The sequence below is a fragment of the Indicator indicator genome, chromosome 23 (genome assembly GCF_027791375.1).
Source record: "Indicator indicator isolate 239-I01 chromosome 23, UM_Iind_1.1, whole genome shotgun sequence".
Classification (NCBI taxonomy): Eukaryota; Metazoa; Chordata; class Aves; order Piciformes; family Indicatoridae; genus Indicator; species Indicator indicator.
Window position 1 is genome coordinate 17546906 of NC_072032.1, and position 22397 is coordinate 17569302.

A 22397-nucleotide genomic window follows, 5' to 3' on the forward strand; every position below is an offset into this window, starting at 1 on the left:
ACAGGAGATGGAAAGTGGTAAATGTGTGGAACTTTTTTGAGGTTGAGCTGTACTTCCAGTGACATATTCAAGCACTGGCCAGAAAAACATTACCTTGAGGCAGTAAAAGGTTCTTTTTGTTTAGGTGGCTGATCGTCTGTTTTCTTCATTTGGACAAGATATTTTGGATGCTCTTTATTGGACAGCTACAGAACCTAAGGAAAGAAAAAGAGCTCACATAGGTGTGATTCCTCACTTCTTAATGGCAGTGATGTATGTCTGTATCCTTTTTCTTCAATCAGCTGTAAAAAGTTTTTAAATTAAATAGAGTAATTGCTCTGAAATATTTTATCTCAATATATTTGAAAAATTATTAGTATTTCTAAATCAGTATTCCTTTACTTTCAGTGTAAGGTTACCAATACTACAGGTTTTTAAAATCAGTTTTAAAATACCCAGACTCTGAAACTGATTAAAAAAAAAACCTTCACATTGGTATAGCACTGCAGCAGTGGACAGCTTTTGTAATACCTAGTGTGCAGTAAAATGAAGAACAGTAATTGGCTAGTTAACAGAAACTTTGATTTCTGATCTGGGTTTTGAGTCACAGGGTCTTGAAGACGCTGGGGGTTTGTTACCTAGTGGAATGTTACAAACACTTAGCTTGAAAATGTTTTCTTGAAACGAAGGGATAAACTCACGGATACTCAGGATTCAAATGAGCTTAGTGTGAAATAACCTTGTAATCAACCAATAAAAATGACCTGTAAGATGATAGTCTGATAGGTGTGGTGATGAATTTAGAATTCTTGTACTTTTCTCTGTTTTCTCTGAATCTTTACTTCTGAATCTGTCTTTATCTGAGTTTTTTTTCCTTCTGGTTGTGTTTCTCATGACTAATGTTATTGGGCTCTTAGAGAACCAGAAGCATTAGTTATTGCATGCTACAAAGCACTGTGAGTACATTACATACAAAGGTTTAAGTGCTGTCTTGCTGTAAATCTAGTTGACAGGGAGATAAAAACATTTTTGTTAAATTTTTGGCAATGAAATACAAGTTTTGAGTTGTGGTGCTGTTCAGTACTGTGGTGCAGAACCCAAATATTCCCAAATATACTTCCTTAACCCTGCTATCCAGTCCTGCATGCTATTCTTATAATGGTTCAAGCAACAACCCTTAATGTGGCTTTCAACTCCCACAATAAATCACTGCTTACCATCATGATGTCCAATAATGTAAGTATGTAGCTTTATACCATAGCTGCCCTCATTTTTTTCCTGCATCTGTTCTGTCTGGGCATCACATGGTTCTTTGCATATAGGTTGATTGCCTGGTTTGTTTATATCAGATTTTTATCACTAAAAACTAACTAAATGTTTTTACAACTTGCAGTTCGTTGAAATAAAAGGAAGTGTTTTCAAGAAGTTTGAGAAGAACAATCTGTTTCAAATGTCAAATAGCGGTAGGTATACCTCTGCTCTTCTTAAATCTGGTACTGTGTAGTGTAACATTTGGGAACTCTTCTTCTGCACTGTCTCAGAAGGAAAAGCTGTTAAAGGTATCATTTGATGGCAGTTCTTTCTAATACTGTTATCAGCCATCTGAAATAGATGTTGAATTCTTGGTTTCAAAACCAATAGTAGAGAATGCACTTCAAGGTTGTGCTCAAGCTTCTTTGCTTATGTTTTCTGTTCTTTGGACACATCTCTTTCTGTTACTTTGTGCATATGATTTTTTTGATTGAAGCTATTTATACAGATAAGTAGACAGAAGAGCATGGTGTTCACGTGTGTGAATCCAGGGATGTGGCCTTACTTGTTCTGTGCTTCACCCCATCATCTGGGGAATGGCAATACATGGAAAAATCCCCTCACCTGTTTAGATACATGTGCCTATACACCAGCCAATAAATTCATAAGTGATGAACCATTATTGGTGCATGTTTTGTATTCTGAAATTTTAGTTGGGATTTTAGTTGTTTTGGATATCCTGAAGGCTTTTTTGTCCTTGCCATGAGGGTGAGAAATGAAACACACTTCTGAGTCATCTGGGTTTGTTGTTGAAGCTGCTGTAAAAATGCCCTTTCTCCCTTGCTTGCATCTCTGACGTTAGGTTGGTGAGAGGGACGAGGATGAAGAGCAGCAGCCGCACTCATTCCTCTTGCTCCAAGCAGCCTTGAACAGCTGTGGCAGCAGAGATAACAGATTAAAAGGGAGACCAGTGAGAACAGGAAAAATAAGCATAGGTGTCATCCTGTCGTCTGGTTTCAGAAATTAGTGGGGGGAAGATGTCCCTTCTCAATTTAATCCTGTTGACTGGTGAGCTAGCACAACTGAGCAGGTAATAACTGCCTGAAGGATTGGCCTGAGACATCTTTTAATGTTTAGGCATGAACTAAGTACTTGTTGGAGTGTTACTGGCAAGAAAGCAAGAAATTAAGGTTAGGGCTTCACCTATGTCCTGGTTTTCCTGGTACTTAAATTCCTGTTACTGAAGGATTTGCTTATTTTTTCCCCCATACGGATGTCACCTGTTCTGGGAATTTGTGCTTCTCTGGCCCTTCCTCAACCCATGCTGAGAAATGAATTTACGTATCCCAGAATGTGCCTCTTTGCAAGTGCACGTGCAATCTCAGTGCTAAATTCTGTTCTTCTGAATATTCCTGTTTCTTGTATCCTGAAATCAGTAGGTAGAACATCACAGAATGGTTGGAATTGACATGCCTATGAAGATATTGCTGTCATAGTTATTAATGGGTGTAACAACTAACAGTATATTCAGAAATTTTTGTAACAGTCCTGTCTTGTAAAAAGACTTTCATCGGACTTGCTCATTTGTGGTAACATTACAGTTTAGGTAATGTTGTGTTTACTGAAAACTTCCATTTTTCAGTAACACAATTTCAGGAAGGCTTTTTAATATGTTAAAATTGTAATGCTTCCTGAAGTAAGCTGTATTGGTCATTTCTGGAGATTTGCACCACAACAGAAAAATAAGACCCTCCTTGGTCCAGGAGAGCAAGTTATAGGACTCAGTCTCAAAGTCTCTGCTGTTGTGGGATAGTTCTTAAGGCTTTGCTAACTGAGATGATGTATCCAGCTGTTCCCTTCTAAGGTGGCAAATTGAAAGACTAGTGGGAACCTTCTCAGGGGTAGTAGTTGTCTTGAAACACCTTCTTTGTGTTTTGTTTTTTCCTACTGGACTTGGTATGCAGCAATTTGGATATGTTTGGTCTGTTGAAAATGAGATTAGCCTTGCTGATAATGTGAAATGTCAGACAGGTGTATTGTCTCCATTTTTGCACCAGAAGGTACTGGTACTTTTCGAATCCCACAAAAATGCACAGACTTTATCAAGAGAGATGCTTTTTATTAGCATATTAGAAAAGGTGTTGGCAAGTTGCACCTTAAGGCCCTTCTGATGCTGGGATCATCCCAAGCTGATAAAGCATCAGAAGGTTCTGTGGTCAGGCCACAGCCTACTGCAGAGATTCTGTCTGTCGTGAGGTTCCCAGCATCCTTTCCCCTTGAATGAGTAGATATCTGTGTATGCAAATAAATATTTCTTTGAAGTTGACAGCTTTTTTTTTTTTGTTTTTTAAACTAGATATAAAGGAGAGGTTCACCAATTACGTGCTGCTACTAATTGTATGCCTAAGAAATATGGAACAGTTCTCATGGAATCCAGGTGAGTAAAGCAGTGGAAAAGTTGAATACAAAATGTAATTCCACTGCTGACAACTGCTGTATCTTTTGCTTATGTCCTCAACCTGAAAGATAAAAGGACATTTAATTGAGGAGTCTTAGTTTCTCAAATACCTTAGATTTGTACTTTTTTTTTTTTTTTTTTTTTTTTTTAATCTCTGGCTTGTAAGAGTAACTCAGTTCTTTCTGCCAGGAGTATATGCTCTTGGGCTACAAATATATTAGGTTTTAAGTCTTCCCTTTCCTTGGTATACTTTGAGGATGAAGGTTTCCCTAGAGAATTTCATTTTGTGAGGTTAGTGAGATAAAAGTTTGATAGAGGATGATGTAAAAATTTCCATTCACAACTTAGTATTGATTATACTTAGGACTTTAATTGCCATATTGAGTAAAATTTTGATATTATTTTATTAAAACTTTGTTTTAATGATTTTGAGTCCTGATCTCTGTGGTGTATTTTGCTTGAATGTTACCAGTCAATGTAAATTTTACCTTAAGCATCTAAAATAGCAGGTGCTTTGTCTGTTTCCTCGTACATGCTGAACGTCTGTCTAGTACATGGAAAGGTTGTCTTCCTAAAGGAGATAAAACTTTCCAAAGCGACGGCTTTAGAACCTGGTGCTGTGTGATTGTACAGTGCTGATAAGTTTCCTGAACAGCAATGGAGTAATGGAGAACTTGCACACTACATGCTGAGTGGTGATGTAAAGTTACAGACTCTTCAAACTTGAGGATTTTTCACTTCTGAGCAATTCTGTATAACTCATCAAATTAAATGGCCTAACTTCTTTCTTTCCAACCTTCAGATCATCTTTGGGTCTTATTCCCAGATGTTTGCATGGTGGTTGCTTCAGAAATTGCAGTGGATACTGTGAAACATGCCTTCATAACAAAATTCAATGACATTACAGCAGATGTAGGTATCCTATTTGGAACACTGAGTGCTATTTTATGTTGTAGTTAATTTTGTTAATATCCTTTTTAATATTAAAATTTGGTCCAGCGCAGAAAATGTAAAAATTGTTCTTTGTCTATCTAGGGTATTATTTGGGAAAGCTTGGTAATTTCCTGACACAGTATACTTCCGAGGATCTCTAATGTGGGACAAACACTTCTGCTTTTAAATTAGTTGAAAGTGTTGTATAACAGTACACAGAGTAACTACAATTCACATAACTGGCAGATAATTTTGTGAAGCAATCACTGGTTAAATTAAGGTTACTTATCCTACAGACTAGACAGACCTTTCCCTGACTGTGGATTGTGGGTTGAAATCCAGGCTTTAGGAAAGACAGGTCTTGTGAGGCCACTGACTCTGTGTTCTTGCATATATGTTAAAGGTGGAATCCGAAATCAGAGTTGTATTTTCCACTGTCCCTGGAGCACTGATGTGAAGTGGGTTATGTTAGTACCACTCCTGAAATTTCTTATGCCATATATATTATGCAGTCCTTACTTAAAGTAGTAGATGAGGTTACTTTTTGTGTGTGGTAGTGTGATGCATTGGCCATTTGTGTTGCATGTTGTGTGAATTCAAATGCACTTGATAAATGTGTGAAGAGATGAATTGGTATTTCTCCAGCATTAAAACCACTTCTCAGGAAATGAGATCAGGAATTGGAAGTGCTATCTTTTTCAGCATCTCTAAAGTGTGGTGTAGAAACAAGTTTAATAGATGAGCTTAGTAAGCTCCCTTATGCCAGAGGCATTTATACATGCCCTACTTTCTTGCAGAGCGTGGAAGAGAGCAAGTGTGCTGAAACAGCTGAAGGAATAGGGGTAGTGAGTGACAATTTTGCACGGTTTATTTAACAGGGTTTCTTATCTGAAGATTTATGGTTGCTAGGTCAGACTTCTTCAAAAGTTTTGAACACCTGCAGTGGAAGTTGCCCTGCCGCTTATCCTAAAATAGATGCTTTTCTCTCTTAAAATGCAGGCTTTAAAGGGAAAGAAGAGCTTCATTCATCTTTTGATACACAATTTGCTTTTTATTATGGATTCACTTACTTTATAAGTGAGCTCTCTCATTTGCTTAATTTGTTCCTGATGCTACCTTTCATGCAGCTTAAAACAAATTACAAAGTGCAGGAAAAAAGTAAACGTGACTTCTCTTAATTTTGTGTTTCTGATTATCCTCTGATTCAATAAATGCTCATTCACTTCCTAAAGTACAGCATAGTGGTCTCTGGTTGTTGTATATGAGTTATTTTATCACAGCACTACAGGCTCAGATGTTGAAGGGTACAATTAGACTTCAGAAAAACTGGGTTTGACTCCTTCACCCTGTGCAAAAGTGTTTATAATATTTTTACAGAAATACTTTATTACTATATCTATAGTTTCTATAAAGTGCAATAACCAATTAAACACATATCTGATGTGCTGGGGATATTTTTTTTTCCAGGTCTACAGTGAGTACAGAGCCAGCCTTGCATTTGACCTTGTGAGCAGTCGACAGAAAAATGTAAGCCTGAAACAATAAAGCCATTTTCTGTACTAATGAACATGATTGTTTTGGGGGGGATACTGAAACAAATACCTGCAGAAATATGTACAGAACTGTTACCACTCCTACAGCACAGACACTCCAGTCTGTATTTTTAAATGAGAGAGACCGTGAATATCTGCTTCTGATTTCTGTTCTTATTTTTATGCAATGTTTCAGGTCGCTTTGGGCTTTATTTCATACATTGTTGAGAAGTCTCTTCCAAGTGCACTTGTAGTCGGGGATGGTTGTAATAACTTTGACGTTTTTGAAGTATATGGGAAGTAAGCAAGCTTAACTAGATGTTCTTGAGATCACTTTAAATTACTGGTTTTGCTTTATTGTGACTACATTGGATCAAAATGCAGTATTCATTGGAAATTTATATTATTTCTTCCATAGACAGCCTACACAGACGTAGAGGGATGCCTTGTGTTGTGGCATGGGTATTCACAGAGCACACAGACTGCTTGTGGTTTTCATTAGTACTGTTTTTTGAAAGGCTAAAACACACCTTTCCTGAATGGGTCTCTTAACTGTTAGTGAGTGCTCTAACAATTAAATTAACTTTATAATAATGATTTATGTAATATTCTTGGGCATGTTTAATAGCTATTGCTAGAAATGCAATTGTTATACCTCATAAGTTAGACACCTTCAATTACAAATAATTATTAATAATTTGTTAATTTAAAACACAGTTTATTAGCTCTTGAAATACCATTAGGTTTCCCAAAGATTCTTTGTGAAAAATGAGGTAGCATCATACAGCCACTAACTTTGGCATGATGTTCAGTACCGCATGAAAGCTGTCATGCAAAGTAGTTGTGTTGTGACGGTTCAGGTGTAAACATATTTTCAAAATTATTTTAACACATTTCTCCTGAGGCTAATTGCAGATATTTGTAGAATGGTCGAAAATTGCTGATGTGATGGATAATGTTATTTTATCCCTGTTAGGGTTTTTTTCTGTACAGTATTTGAGGATCAAAGTCAAATTAATACAAAAAAGGTCTCTAAGCGAGTGATAACATATGGATGAAATGCCATAGTGTGTTTGGATTCAGTGTCCTACTTGCTGTTGATTTGGAGAGCCGTATTACATTCCAGTTGCTCTTCATTTAGAGCACTGAAGCTAATCTAACTGCTTGTGGTAGTATTACATTTTTGTCTGAGAGCACAGTTATCTGCATTTGAATTTCAGAGTGTGAATAGGTGCACTTGATACCAGTACAGTGTTTGTTGGCAGAGATTGAGTCTGATGTAGAAGGTGTGCCAAGCTAAAATAAGCTCATTCCTTTGCATAAATAGTTCATTAGTCTTCCCCCTTTTTTCCCCTAGGCATACACAGATTATAGTGATTCAGTTTCCAGAAGAATGGGCTTCATTCCTCTTCCACTGGCTGTTTTAGTAAGTTGTATCTTTACTGTCAGTTCTCTGTCAATATGATCTCACTTGTATGTGCCTGTGAGATAGGTGGCTCATTTTGATGTTTTGAGGATGAAATTACCACCTTAAGTAACTGAAATGATTGAATTAGCCTTCAGTATAACCTTTATCACATACAAGTTAGGATTTCACAAATGTGTTACTGTTTATCAACCTTTCATAGAAAATTGAAAATGCGTTATAGTATTTGTAAACACTGGAATTGCAGCAGTGGAATTAACCTACATCTGTGCTTATTAAGCATTTATTTCTTTTGGCAATTGTCCAGGTCAGTCATTTGGAATAGTGTAAGCAGCTGGTTGCCAGAAGTTTAGTAGTAGTATACTAGTTTTTTAGGTTTTTAATAGGAGTCCTTGGCAAAGTTGGAACTAGGTGTTAGTATAATATTTACTCAAACCAAAATCTTGACTAGTTAGCGCTACCAAGCACAACATTAGAAGAAGCTTCTGTTAATGTAACTATTACTACTTTGGGCTTGAATTTACCAAATGAGAAATGTCTGTTAACATAGTCTATTAATCATTGTGTACTGTATGTTTTAACTTTTATCCTTAAAACAGCTCATCAGAGTCATAACAAGCTCAATAAAAGTACAAGGAGTCTTAGCTTACATTTGTGTTGTGCTGTTCTACTGCGGGTAAGTAAACGCAAATGTTGCAAAAGTATTTACCATTCTGATCAGATACGGGAAAAAAAAAGCTGCTGTTAGTACTTGCAGATATAAAAGTATGATCAAAATGCAGATTGATTCCCAAGTACTGTAAGTACACTGGGGAATTATAGGCCTCAATAAATAACTTCAGTAAGGAAAATGACTGTTGGAGAAATCTTTGAAACAATTTATGTCAGACCTGCATAAAAGGGGAAATTGAATTCAAAGGAATGAAAGACTGAATATGCCAACAAAAATAAGCCATCCAAGTAGTCTCAGCAAATGATGAATTCTTCTCTCTGGTAATGAAATGCAAAGTCTCTTGGTGTTAGGAAACTGTTATATGGAAAAAAAATGCAAGGCTCACCCTTCTGTTAAGGCTGGAGTGATAATCTTAGTTAAGAAATAAAATGTCCTATAGAAATTTGTTTTCCAAAGCATCCTTTCACTGCCCAGTCAGTTTATACTTGTGTTATCCTTAACTTCTTCCCTGTCAGTAAGTATTTCTGAGGGCTGGAGGGTGGAGGGCAGGAAGAAGTAATCTGAATAACTTGAAGTGCTGCTCTTTGAAGGCATAGGTCACAAGAGTAAATACATTTCAGTTCCTTTTGTCCGTACTGAAAAGCGAGAACGATTTCTTACTTCTGCTAAGATCTCAGATTTGGAGCTAACTAATTTCTTGCACCTTCCAAGCAGTTTATGTTCTGAGTGTAAATTTCAGCTTTTCATTAGATGAGTATAGCATCAGTAAGTGAAAAACAATGTGATACAAATCTGAAATGGTTAACTGGGCACAGGATTTTCCAACAAAAATGATTCTGTGATTCTGTAATATGGAGGACATTGATTTGTACTGATACCTAGCTACTGTTACAGTCATACCCGGCATATGAAACCTGAGTTTTCTTTTTTCTAGGATTTTACACAACTGCAAACTTGTATTTTGTAAGAAATTTGAGCCTGGGGTAGACTGACAGAAAAAATAAAGGCGAATCGATAGAAATTCTTGCATAATTTTCCATGAGAATCTGGAACTGATACAATAAAGTGTTGATTTATGGCCTTTTCAACTCCTGATCTCATTAAATCAGAGTCAAATCCTGCTGTAAACACCTGCTCACTCAGAACAAAAGCATGTTATATAACAAGTGTAGGAAAAATACCTCTAAAACTCATTAAAAATGGAAGAGGGCTTCTCAACTCTCAGTAACAAAATCTGTCCTGATAACCTAATAGAATTGTAGAGAATCACAGCTTTCAACTTGTATAAAATGATACCTTTTTTGTGGTTGCTTGGATACTAAAATGTCAGGTTCTTCTGAACTGCTGAAAGTGGTCGGCTCTGCTCATTCCTGTTTCTCTAAATTCCTTCTACAAGTAAATATATTTATCTGTTGGATAAATTCTGATTTCATTAATGCGGTGAGAGATGGTGAAGATGCTGAAGTGTGCTTAGGTCTCTTTAGAGAATATTCGTGTTCATCCTGCAGAGAATGGATGGCTATTTCCTTTCACCTCTGCTTTCACCTCTGAAGTGAACATTAATTAGTCTGTGTCATGTAATACTAGTAATGGATCTTAAATTTTATCAAAGCTCATTTGAGTTGGAAGCATAAAAGCACTTGCTGGTAGTGAGCCTTTCCTGTTTTTCAAATAAGAAGACAAATATCAAAAGGACTGCAACGATTTGCTGAAGTTTGTGCAACAAATTAGTGAAAATAGAGAAGGAATCCGCCATCAAGTGGCCTGTGCTGTAGTACAGCCTGTAATTTGTGAAAGATAGATCTTTGGTTTTTTGTGGTTGGAAGTCCACTAGTGATCTTTGCCTGGGCACACCTGAGGCTACAGTTTTAAAACAGCAGTGCCTTTAATTTTGACTTGCACTGTTGAGGGCCCTTTTTATGTCTGTGTTTAAATATTTCATGTATTAAATGGATGCTAGCTGTCTTTGAAGTCATTTTATTAAACTGTGATAAAGCATGATGTTTTTCTCTAGATGTCTTCTGAAAAAAAATAAAATGTAAGCATTGAATCTGAAACAAATTGTTAGGAAAAGTAAATTACCTTCTGATGTTGCTGTTGAAGGGATTTAATTTGGTAGCTAATACTTCCAAGACAGCAGTAACTGCAGTTACTTTGATATGAATTATTGCAAGTATGAATAACATGCAATTATTTTAATATTGTAATACAAGTATGTAAACCTGCCTTCTTTTTTTTTCCCCCAGATTAATATCCTTTAAAGTCCTTAACAGTATTGTATTGCTGGGGAAATCATGTCAATATGTAAAGGAGGCAAAAATGGAGGAGAAATTATTCAATCCTATCCTGACTGCCACCCCAGGGAAGCCAGCTGGCAAACAGCAAAGCATGTTTAAATCTACCCAAGGTAAGGCTAACTGCCTTGTTTTGTTTTCAACTGTCATGAAAATTGTTTTCAGACTAAATTTAATGTTAAACCAGATGTATAGCATTTCTGCACAGTTACCTGGTTGCTGGACCTTAATTGTACTATTTCACAGCTGTGAGCACAATTCTGTAAATGTAGCAGAACTTAGTGCTTTTAGTTCACGTTCCTTTTGGTTAAAAATGCTCATCTCTCTGATCAGATCCCACTCTGAGTTGTGGAGGTGGTAGAAACATCAGAATAGTAGCAGGCTTCTGTTTGACAATCACAGAATGGTTTGGGTTGGAAGGAACCATTAAAGATCATCTAGTCCAATCTCTTTGGCTATGTCATAGAATCACAGAGTGGCTCAGGTTGGAAGGGACCTTAGAGATCATCTACTCCAAACTGCCTGCCATGGGCAGGGACACCTCTCAACTAGACTTGGATATTCAAGGAAGGTCTCATCCAGTCTGCCCTTAAATACCCCCAGGGAGGGTCCATCCACAACCTCCCTGGGCAGCCTATTCCAGAGTCTCACCACCCTCATAATGAAAAGCTTCTTCCTAAGATCCAGTCTACCCCACTCTCTCTCAGCTTCAAACCGTTTCCCCCTTGTCCTATCGCTAGACACCCTTATGAAAAGTCCCTCTGCAGCCTTCCTGTAGGAGCTCTTCAGGTATTGGAAAGCAGCAATAAGGTCCCCCTGAAGGCAGCTATAATGTCCCCCTGGAGTCTTCTCTATGCTAAACACCCCCAGCTCCCTCAGCCTATCTCATAGCATAGTGCTCCAGCCCTTGGATCATCTTCATGGTCTGCCTCTGGACTCACTCCATCAGCTCTCTGCCGTTATGATGGGGACACCAGAACTGGATGCAATATTCGAGGTGGGATCTCAACAAGAGCTGAGTAAAAGGAAGAATCACCTCAGATAATTAAATATTTACATATCATCTCCAGCAGTGCTGAAGTTTAATAGAAGCAATCGGTGCATTTCTTGTGGAAATTAACATAAAATATGGCACACAATAGGTTGTCCTGGGCACGTTAATGAAAAGCTTACTGAAATTTAAACAGGAATTGCAGCTGGTCTCTGCTCACTTCATTTCAAGTCTGTGCAGTGTGGTGTTTCGTGTAGGTCCTCAGCATTAGCAGTTCATATGTAATTGGAAGGGGGCACTGTTACATTTGTGTGACACCTTCTAGAAGAAACAGAAACCTTCATTGTTGCAGTCAACTGAATTGGATTGGATGTCTTCCTCTGTGAAGAGCAAAATGAGAGCCCTAGAGAACTTAACGGGGAGGCTTTTATTGTGTTCACCCCATTGCTTGCCAGAGACCTGAACAGCTTGAAGTGCAGGGTGCTTATTGATCATCACAGTGTCTTGCCAGCAATAGCAGAGAGACTATCAGTGTTTCAGACATAAATCTCTTACCTATGTCAAATCATACCAGGCAGAAACTTTAAAGAGCTGAAATTGATGGAGTTGCTTTAGTTTTATGATGAAAGAATGTAATATCAATTGTGCTGGATGCCTTTTGCATTTCATTAGACAAGTATTAATGATAGTGTTTTAATGAAGCATTCTGATACCACACTTAGGAGTCATACTGACTTATATTGACCCTTAAACTCACAGTAAATAAATCCTGAAGACTTTTTTAGCTGAAGCAGCAGCAGCAGTTTTACCAGGTCAGTTGGCAGAGATGCTTATTGGCACAAATGGAAACATTCTGATTGAAAAGTAGCAATCAAAAAGCTTTTGCTGATTTTCATTTAGAATGTTCTTAACTTCCATCAGTAATGAAAAAGCTCAATTTTTAAGTTTTTAGGGCTGTTTATAACTTTTAACACCTTTTAACAGCTCTTTATTTACTTGAAACCTCCATTATGTGAAAAAAAAAATTATTTTACCTTCCCCAGCTGCTGTGTGCCTGCATTATTACTGCTGGGCTCTGCAATATTGGTTAATCCCTGTGCCCCATTTATCAGGTTCTCTTCAATACAGTCTCTCAACTCATCTCTTACTAGAATGAGGGTGAGGGAATTAATCTAGCCTTACTTCCTATCAGCTTATAATGTAAGTCAGTTCATTTTCCTAAGAATTTCTACCTTGTCCACAGAAACAGTTTAAAATTTTGAAATAATTTTATAATTGCTCTTGGAGGATGAAAGTTTTAATTACTGCTAATCATTTATAGGCTGACTGTAAGCTGCTGGTTAGAAAATACTTACCTTTGTGACAAAGTCCTACAATTAGCGTTATTTTTAGTACCTTTGATTTGCATAAGACTGCAGAGAGTAATCCAGGTATTTTCAGGTAGTAGGTTGGTGTACTGTGAAGATTTACTATATACAGAAAAACGTTTTTCTAGTTGATTTGGATAGTGGTGCCATTCTGACAAAGAATGCTCCCTTGGGCTGGTCTACAGTCCTCTCCACAGTAGTCAGATTTGTTTCAGATTCCTTTAGAAATAATAACTCAATCTTTACGAGGAGGTAGTAAGCAAGAAAAACATGTCCTTGTCATTTGCTTGTGCATTTTGTTCAAACATTTAAAGAATTAAAAGGTGGAAAAAATTCATGGATGTTACTTACAAATGTCTTAGCTTAATGGACCCAGGTTCAATTCTACCAAAGAAAGAGGTAGGAATAAAAATAGACAGCTTTAGGATGTCACAGCTATGAAAGTGTGTAGCAGTGCATGAGTCATTTATTAGCTATCCCTAGAGAAGCCAGGTTTATTGTACATATATGGAGGATTAGGCACAGAGATTCCTCCATTTCAGTAGAAAATATTTGTGATTCACACAATGACTGTCAAAAATCTTTTTGCCTATGCCAACAAAAATGAGTATTTAAATGAGAGGAGCACAGTGTGTGGCCTAACATCTACTTGTGCTCTTACTCCTTATCTGAACTTCCATAGAATTAATTCTCTGTCTTTCTACCAATTAGAAATCTCTTATGATAAAATTGAGTAGATAGTGGCTTGGTAGTGGCTTCCATAAAAGCATTCTTCTGCTGATTTGACACAGCACACTTTCCCATGAATCTGGATGTTACAGGTGCATCGGTATGTCTGTGTGAAATTCACTATTAATTGTAATTGTCTTCTGTTCCAACAGGAAAGCCCACAGATGGAAATGGATCTGCATCAGTTACCAGTCAGCCTGTGCATCAGAAGGAGAATGCACCCTCTTTACTCATAACAAGCAATTCTGATCAATTTCTGACAACTCCTGATGGAGAAGAAAAAGATATAAGCCAAGACAGTTCAGAATTAAAACACAGGTCTGCAAAGAAGGACTTGTTGGAGATAGACAGGTTTACTATTTGTGGAAACAGAATTGACTAAGTTGTTTGATTTTTCTTTTTTTTTTTTTTTAATCAATGTGCTAAGGATACTGAGCTGTTGGAGCAGCAGATGCTACCAGAATGGACAGATGCCCAAAAAAAGGCACATAAATATTTATTTAAAAACTTAAATTATTAATGGCAAAAAAAAATTAATTTCTTTATATGAGTAACTTGGCTTGGTATCTGGTCAGGTCAAGTAAGTGATCTTTCATTTGCCTCTCGTGAGTCTCTAGCCTGGTGGCAGAAATTCAGTATCTTCTTGTCTGGAAAAGAGACTGGAAAGAAAGCCTAATCCTGTTCTGCGCTATGAAACCATGCTTCCAGAGCATACTACTTCTCATGAAGGTTCCTCCAGTGTAAGGATACTCCTGGACATATGACAGCTTGACCAGAAGCCTGTCTTTTCAGTTACCTTGTTTTGTTAAGCATCTGCAAGCAGAATTCAAAACTTGTGCTTTTATCAACAAACGCGTAAAGCATTGGTACATAAAACAGTAAGTCAAGATAGTTACTCCTGTCAACAAAAATCTTCGATATGTACCTTGAAAATCTTGTAATCAGAATAAAACTTTGCCTTTAAATGAAAGACCTACTGCATACTATTTTATCTAAGTTCTAAAGAGCAAGGAAAGATCACAGTCATAAAGGTTCTGCTGAACTGGGCAAATATGAAGCATATTAATTTCTTGTGTTGTGTGTCCTGCAAGGCAGATTACTTATAAATTATTTTTAAGAGCTGAGGATTTTTTGTTGCTGTAGGAAAAAAGATCTAATTAAGGGACGCTTCTGTATGTTGAGGAAAGGCAATGTGAATTGCAGCAAAGTGGTGTGTTGGTGCCCTATGTATGGCATTAACACAGCAGCAAAGAATGACACTGCATTTGGGGTCTAACTGACAAGACTGGCATCTATGTACTACCTTGCCTGATATGCTTATAAAAGTTCATGCTGACAATCAAATCAGAGTTACCCATTTTAATTGATTTGGTTTAGCCGAACTTAAGTAGATAGACTTGATATATAATGAATATTTAAGCATTACAATGCATCTGCATGTCTAGTGTGAGATGCAGTCCTGGGAGAATTGATGAAAGATAATTTGGAATGCTCAGACCAAGCGTGGAATAAATTTGAGCTCAAAGCATATGTTTGGAGACTTGTATCAGAAGAGACCCTTTAGTTAAAGATAAATCCTTCCTCTATTGTTAAACAGCGTTAACCTCACTTGCCTTTCAGATATTTAAGTAAGACCATTTCAATTTCCAAGGGAAGATGTCATAAAAGTATTTCAGTGCTGAACAAACGAGGATAAAATTTGCTTTTTGCTAATTTAATAATTTGTCAGGGTGAGAAAGCCAAATTTTATTTGCTCTGTGAACATGTGAAAGTTCAATGTAAATGCTAATCCCTGAAACTTGCAGGACTACAGTACAGAGCAGATAGAGACAGGCAGAGTTATCACGTATCTGAGCAGACTTGGTAATGAGGTTAGCATGGTCTGCTCTGGTGGGAGCTCCTTGCTCCAGTCCTTCAGCCTCTCTCCTATCAAGAGCAGCTGGAGCAATGGCCAAAATGTGTGGTTACTGTTCAGGGAAGAGAGCAAAAGAGAACTTGTGCTGGGGAAAATCCTGAAATTCTTTCAGTTTTGATGTATTTTATACTAATTGGAGATGTTCACACATTGAAATTCAGATTGTCAATTTGGTGTATATTATTTTTTAATTATTTAGGAGTTGCTGAAGAAATCTTGGAATTGGTTTCGTTTTTTCTGTTGAATGACATTCTGTATCAATTTTATAAGTGCATCTTGTGTGAAACTCAATAAAATCCAGTTTTGTAATGTTTGTTTAAAAAAGGAAAAGTACAGCGTCAGCATTTCTTCCTTAGCATTCAGAGTTGGACCTCCAGTGTATTTACTGGATGAAATTCCAATTTCCATAAAGCAAGATTCTGGTAACTGAGGCACAAATGAGCATAGGAGCTGGGTTGTTGGTGATTTTACTTGTGACTTATTTCTGTAGCAGTTAGTTGTTAATTCTTGCATGAAGAAGGTGTTGATGCCAACCTACTACTAATTTGGTTTTTAAAAGCAAAAGCTATGTAAATGAAAAAATACCGTGTCTTAAGGGAGTTGTCATTCATGTGGGTAATTGGATGAGTTACACCTACACAGCTAAGCCAAATGTACTTGCAGTGTAAGTTCAGGCAAGGTCTTTCCTGAGCCTGTGACAGTAAGAGTGAAGAGTGCTGGCTGAATGCACTGAGCTCCGTGTTCTGGCCCAGACCCTCCTGTTGAAGCCCAGATCTGCTGCTGCTTTGTTGTTAACACTTGCATTGTAGTAACAAGATCTAAAGTAGTGTCGCTGGGCTTTGGGGTATGGCTGTTTCATCTCTGTTGTGTAGGCAGGACTTTGACATGGATCATAGTAAATCAAAGGTATACCTGGGGCACTGGTTAGAGAGAGCTTTCCAAATGCAACATTGCCCCTTAAACTCTCTCTAATAGACTGGTAGGGGTTCAGGTGGGCAGGAAATGTTCATTGTTTTCTCTTGCTCCAGGCACCCTAATTGGGTCCCATGTTTTTTTTGTGATTCCCTGAATATCTAGCAGTGAAAGGTGGAGGAAGCTTCTTCTCTGACCCTGGGTGATCCTCTCAGAACTCCAGAGGTGGCTGAGAGGAACAAACCACAACACAAAGAAAACCAGCAACACGAAATTTCTCATCTACAAATGTAGTTCTTTACTTCTTTAGATCTTCTTGAATAGCTCCTGTCCCAGCACTGAAATAAGAGCATCAGAGGTTAGGCAGTGAATAAATCAAGTTCTTTAATTCATAATCCCTCCAAAAATAAAACCTAGGCAGTTTTAATGCAAGCAGTGATATTTCAACCGAAGTCACAGTTGCCAAATTCATTCCAAAGCACACCCTGAGTCCAGTATCACTCATTATGGGACCACTAAAAACAACTCTCTTTTCTGTAGGATTATTTAATTAATCTTTGGAAGCCTTTCAGATGTTCATCAGCCAAGCAGAATTCCCCCTTGGGCAAAGTAGTTTTACAAACACAAATATGCAGTTTGTTTATTTACTACTTTAATCTAGAGTGAGTTTGTTGAAACTTTTCAGCTTTGTCTTGTCTTTTTTGTGGTGGTGGTGCAAAATTCTAAGTGTTCATTTAGAAGTCTGTGAGTCAGCATAGTTGCTGAGGTCACTGTTAAAGCCCAGTCGTGGCTGCTACACCAGCTCATCTGCTGGACTACAGTTCTCAAGCTATTTGGTGGTGAAAAGCAAGGATGAATGCAACTGAATTATAGCACAAATATGATCAAACTGAAACTCCTGAAACATGGCAGCATTTTGTCTTACAAACCAGGCTACTCCACTGTGAGTAAACTAGGAGTTGTACCTGCTGTGTCAGTCTTGGGTAATCGTGGCTTCAGAAATGCTCTTCACAATTGCTAAGCAAAGTTTGCTTTTAGAACTTCTTCAGAGTAATTGCTTGCTCTTAGAAATGGGGACTCTGTTAGTTCTGATGACCGCAGGGAAGCAAATGGTGTTGTGTGAGTGCTGAGCAGCTAGCAGAGGGCTGTAACAAGCAATGGGCGTGGTGCCATGGCTTCACCTTCATCTCGAGGGTTTTTCTGTGTGAAGTGGTATGAGATGCTTAGGCTGAAGGTTGTCGGAATCACTTCATGTGCTATTTGTTAAGTGTTTTTTCCTCCAGACCGGTGTCTCAGCCATACCAACTAAGCCTAAGCCCAGCTACGCTTTTTTATCACTTCAGTATCTGTTATACTCTGATGTAGAAAAGGTGCTAGCAGAGGAGTTGTAAGGGGGAACATGGATATGCAACACCAGAGAACACTGTAGTGGGCTCACAGCTCTAGTGGCAGAAAAATCCAGAGTTAGAATGGGTTATTGAAGAACATTTCTCAGTTTTCACCAAAACACAGTCACCGTGTTGGAGATGCAATAAACTGAGATTTCTGAATCTGCCCTTGTTATAAATATACTGCCCACCTGTACCTCACAGCTGCTGTTGGAGGCTGTGGAGACTAACTCCTTCCATGCATTACTGCTCTGTGGGACCGTGATGCTTTCAAGCAGAGCCAAGGTTCTTCTCTCACTTGGAGGCAGTTCTGTCTCAGAGCTGAGCTGCAGGAAGTGGTGAGCATCCAGTCAGGGGAGAGAGGGAGTGAAGGCAATTCCTAGTGAGCACAAAGATGTGGGTTGCAGCAGCACTACCTTGGCTTCTAGTGTTGTTGTTTTGGGTTTTTGTTTGTTTGTTTTTTTCTAGGGTGACTGCAGATCTATTGCAAACTTTGCTAAATTAATTGCGTGTTAAATAGGCAGACCCACTGCCATGTGTTGGACTAATTATTGCATTTACTGCAGTCAGGTTTTTGCATTGGAAAATTGCTTATTAATCTTAGATCTGGTGGTGTGAGAGCAATGTTGCAAGGTAAGTATGGGTTTAATAGGTCAGGTTTTGGGGCTCATGATTTATATTGGTGCAGGCTTTTCTGTTCCATGCTCGGTTGTTTGGACAAAAGCAGTAACAAGTTCCTATGTATGTTGCCCACTTTGAATATGAGACAGAGTATGTGACTGAGATGCCCGGTCCTGACATGCTTATATCTGCTGTACCTGTTGAAAATAAATTAAGTATCAAGGTAGGTCAGGAATCATATGTTTGATGCTGACAGTTTAAAATAGGTAATTCAGAGAAGTGAAATTGTGGAGGCTTGGGAAGTGATGCCTCAGATCTACTGAGAAACGTGGCTATGGAACTTAAAATCTTGTGTTGGACAGCAGCGTTCTTAGGCTCAGTGCACCAAATCAGAACAGGAAGGTGTTTGAATTGAAGCTGGCCAATAAAATTCCAGTGACAGGACTGACTGTCAGCTTAAAATTTTCCTGCAGACTTGATTTGAGCTTGATGTGCCTGTTAGAGACAGTGATATAGCCACCAGCCAGCTTCTTTCTATAGCCAAGGCAGCAGAAGCTGTACTAAGTTAGGCTCTTCTGGAAACAAGTCTAGAAGTATCAGATGTGTATGTGCCTAACCTCAGAGCCATGGGACCTTATTTTCAGGTCAGATAACACTTTGTACCCTTTGGACTCCTCCAAGGCATAGATGTAATGGAAAAGAATCTTGCATTGAGGCTTGGCACTAGCTGCTGATTTGAGACAACATGCTTCCTGCAGTAGCCGGGAACCCCCTCTTAGGCTGGTGTCAAAATTTGACTTGTCTTTAGTCATTTTAAATTACTTTGACATAGGAGAGCCAATTCTGCTCCATCTGAGGCAGTGGTGCTTGTTCAGCCATTTAGTGGCCACCTGCTATTTTGCCTTCATGTGGGCAGGAGTAAATTCTCTAGCTGTGCTAGACCCTCATTTCTCAAAAGCAAGGAGCAAAGGCCAGCATCCACTGGAGTGATTCTTAAGGTGGATGTTCTGCCACCAGCATCAGAGTCATTTTGTGGAACTGATTTACCAGCTTTGGGCCTCTGATACTCAAAATGGCAAATTGTGTGAAGGAAGTTTCAGCTCTTGGTCTGAAAGAGCTGATCTGTTCTTTTTATTTGTTACAGATTTGACAAGTCTAATTTCTACAAAATCAGAGTTCCAGTAGACCCAGCTTTCAGCAATAGGGGTTTTGTGCCTGAGGGCAGTAGGTGTGCCAAGCTCTTGGCATGCTCACCAAACTGCAAACCTGAAGAAACAACAGTGCAAGCTCCCTGGTTTCACAAAAACCGCTATGAGTGAGAGAATCTCTGGTTTCTTGGTGCCAGTACTGAGGTTTGTTCTCTGAACTGTTCAGCTGGTTTCTGCCTGCTTTGTTCCAGTGCTCACTGCTACACCCTCTTGTTTTACTTGTCTTACCTTTTTTACCTTACGTCTGTTTCACGGTGTCGGAAGCTGAATAAAAATACCTATGCTAGCTCAGGTCCTGTTCAATTCATGTACCTCCTGACAAATATTTGTTAACATCTTCCTCAGTCTTTACAGAGATTCCACAACCTTCTTGAAGAGTAAATTCCTCCACTTCAAATGCTGCTATCACATGTAGAAAGCTTTCTACTGTCTAAGTCGCCTTTACTGAAATTTAATGTCTCTCCCAAACTTTTTGTCCATCATGGGCATGGAGAATAAATTTCACCTCCCCTCTTTCTCTTTTTCTGTTACATCCTTGGCAGCTGAGGCTTGTTTCATGGTTTCCCTTCAGGGTAAACCACCCCAATGAGTTCAGCTTCTCTTTGTGTGGACAACTTGTCCCATGCTTATTTTGGCACAGAACTCCAGCTGATGCCTTCCTGTCCAGCTGAGCTGAGGCAGGATTGCATCAGCCAGCCGTTAGTTGCCATGTCCTGGTATGGGATTTACAAAGAGGATGCCACTGCTGACCAGGAGGAGTTTGAAGACACCACAGTACCTATCTGCTGTCTATAGAACTGCCTGGCTGTTCCCAAGCCTGCGCTTGGTGCTTTGGTGTAAAGCTGCAAAAGGTAAAATCCTGTATTACAGAAGCTTCAGGTTAATTTTTTTACCATCTGTTTCTGTGGTTAGCCAAGTTTGCCTTGAGCCCCTGTCACGCAGTCGATGCACAGCCCTTCCTTTACCTTTCCCTGGTATCAGCACAGTCCTACTTATTTAAAAGCACTGAATGGCAATGGAGCATGAAGGGACCTCTGCAGAATCTCACTGCTGTGTGATGATGAACTAGTGATAAATACTCCCTAAGCAGGATTTCCCAACAAGCTTTGTCAGCTGCTCCAGGCAATTTTAATCTGAACTGTTTCCTTAGTTTGAGAATATCCTGTGCGAGAGTGTCAAAAGCTTCATGAAAATCAACGTATTGATTATCTGCTGCTTCTCACCTTATGGTGTATTACTGCTGGCAAGGGAAGTGCACTGGTTTGAGATGATCTGACAAATTCAGGCTGTCATTCATTCATCATATTGCTCTTCAGGCACTAAAAAGAACAAAACCCCAATCTGATTACTTGCCCAGTAAAATTTTGGAAGACTGCAGTTGTTCCATCATTCCCTTTTAATCTGGTCTAGAGATTGCTCTTTTAAAGAACAAGAAAACTGCTATCAACTCTGTTAGCCACTTTCTGATGTTTCTTGGTTTGTTGCCCAGGATAAGGCCTAAGCTGATTGAAAAACCTGAGGTACCTCAGCACTGATATGAGTCCCCATGAAACTGCTGTATTCTGTAGCGGGGGCGGGTGGGGGGTATTGCACAGCTGTGTTTTGTCTTTGTGCAGTTCCCACAGAGAATGTCGATATGCATCTAGTAAGAAGCTCTCAAAATATGTTGTGTGAAACCTTACTAATGTGTCTTCAACTACCTACGGGGTAAAGGGAGGAGAGTGCTAACCTAGCACCACAGTCAATGTTTGTTGAAGGACCATAAGGAATAAATAAGATAAACCTCTTGTCCTAATGTCCAATGATGAAAAACAAGAAAGCAAGGTCCTGTAAAAGTCAGCCAGGCAAGGCACTATCCCACCATGGCCCTCAAGCACAAGGGAAGAAGGGCCGTGGCTCTGCCCCTGTTCCTGTCCTTTTCCAGCTCAAGGAGAGGGAGCAGTACGCAGGACAGGCAGCATTCAGGCTACTAAAACATTCAGTGGAGGTATTCCCCCATATTCCTTCATGTCCTTCCCTTGGCTTTACAATAACAACCTCATTTTTGTGCTTCTTATAGCGTGGTCCAAGCTGTTACTGCTTGCCAATGGGATCCTTGTTACTCTTTTCCTCCCAAAGCTTAGCTGAAGACTCCCCATCCTGGAAAGCTGGCAGGCAAAGAGGCTTTCCTCATCAAGAGAATTCCCATCTACCTCAGTAACTCCTGCAGCATCATCATATGACTGAAAGTGACAAAGTTGTCTTGGAAACATCCTCTGTGCACTTGTCTCCAGGAAGCATTTGGTTCCACCTGATCCTTGAGCAGAAGGATTACGATTCATAAGTCAGGAGCAACAGCTCCACTACTTTCTCTCCTGTTCAAGCCTTACTTGAAAGTATCTCAGTTGAGCAGCCAGGGTCACTTGGTGTGTGACACTTCACTGTCTTTGTGCCTCTCTAGTGCTGGCAAAGATCCCGTCTCCTGGGCAGGAGCCCTTCTACCCTACCCAGCTGAAAGTCCACCAGTCCCTGCTGCTCTTTGTAGTGGTGACTGCAAAGTAACCCTTCACAGAGGCATTTGCTGCTTTCCCCAGCAAGGAGCAAATCCTTCCTGCTGGCAGGACATTGGAGCACCAATGTAAACCGTTTTTCATCTGCTGCCTACCTGTAAGGAGCAGAAGCAGAGGAAGCCTGCAATATGTTCATTTCCTTTCTCCAGCACACAGAGTGAGTAATGAATC

The 22397-nt window shown here is 39.1% G+C and overlaps 1 protein-coding gene across 3 annotated transcripts in view; it reads left to right on the plus strand.

Moving 5' to 3' along the window:
- TAPT1 (transmembrane anterior posterior transformation 1) overlaps positions 1-15800 on the plus strand; it is a 36339-nt gene extending 20539 nt beyond the window's left edge. For all 3 annotated transcript variants that reach the window (XM_054391695.1, XM_054391692.1, XM_054391693.1), the window contains 10 exons: positions 125-260; positions 1118-1215; positions 1373-1442; positions 3587-3667; positions 4491-4600; positions 6089-6148; positions 7511-7579; positions 8179-8255; positions 10499-10659; positions 13786-15800. In XM_054391695.1, the coding sequence (XP_054247670.1) occupies positions 125-260; positions 1118-1215; positions 1373-1442; positions 3587-3667; positions 4491-4600; positions 6089-6148; positions 7511-7579; positions 8179-8255; positions 10499-10659; positions 13786-14015 (1092 nt within the window). In that variant the 3' untranslated portion in view covers positions 14016-15800. The remainder of the gene's footprint in view (positions 1-124; positions 261-1117; positions 1216-1372; positions 1443-3586; positions 3668-4490; positions 4601-6088; positions 6149-7510; positions 7580-8178; positions 8256-10498; positions 10660-13785) is intronic.
- The last annotated feature ends 6597 nt before the right edge of the window (positions 15801-22397 follow it).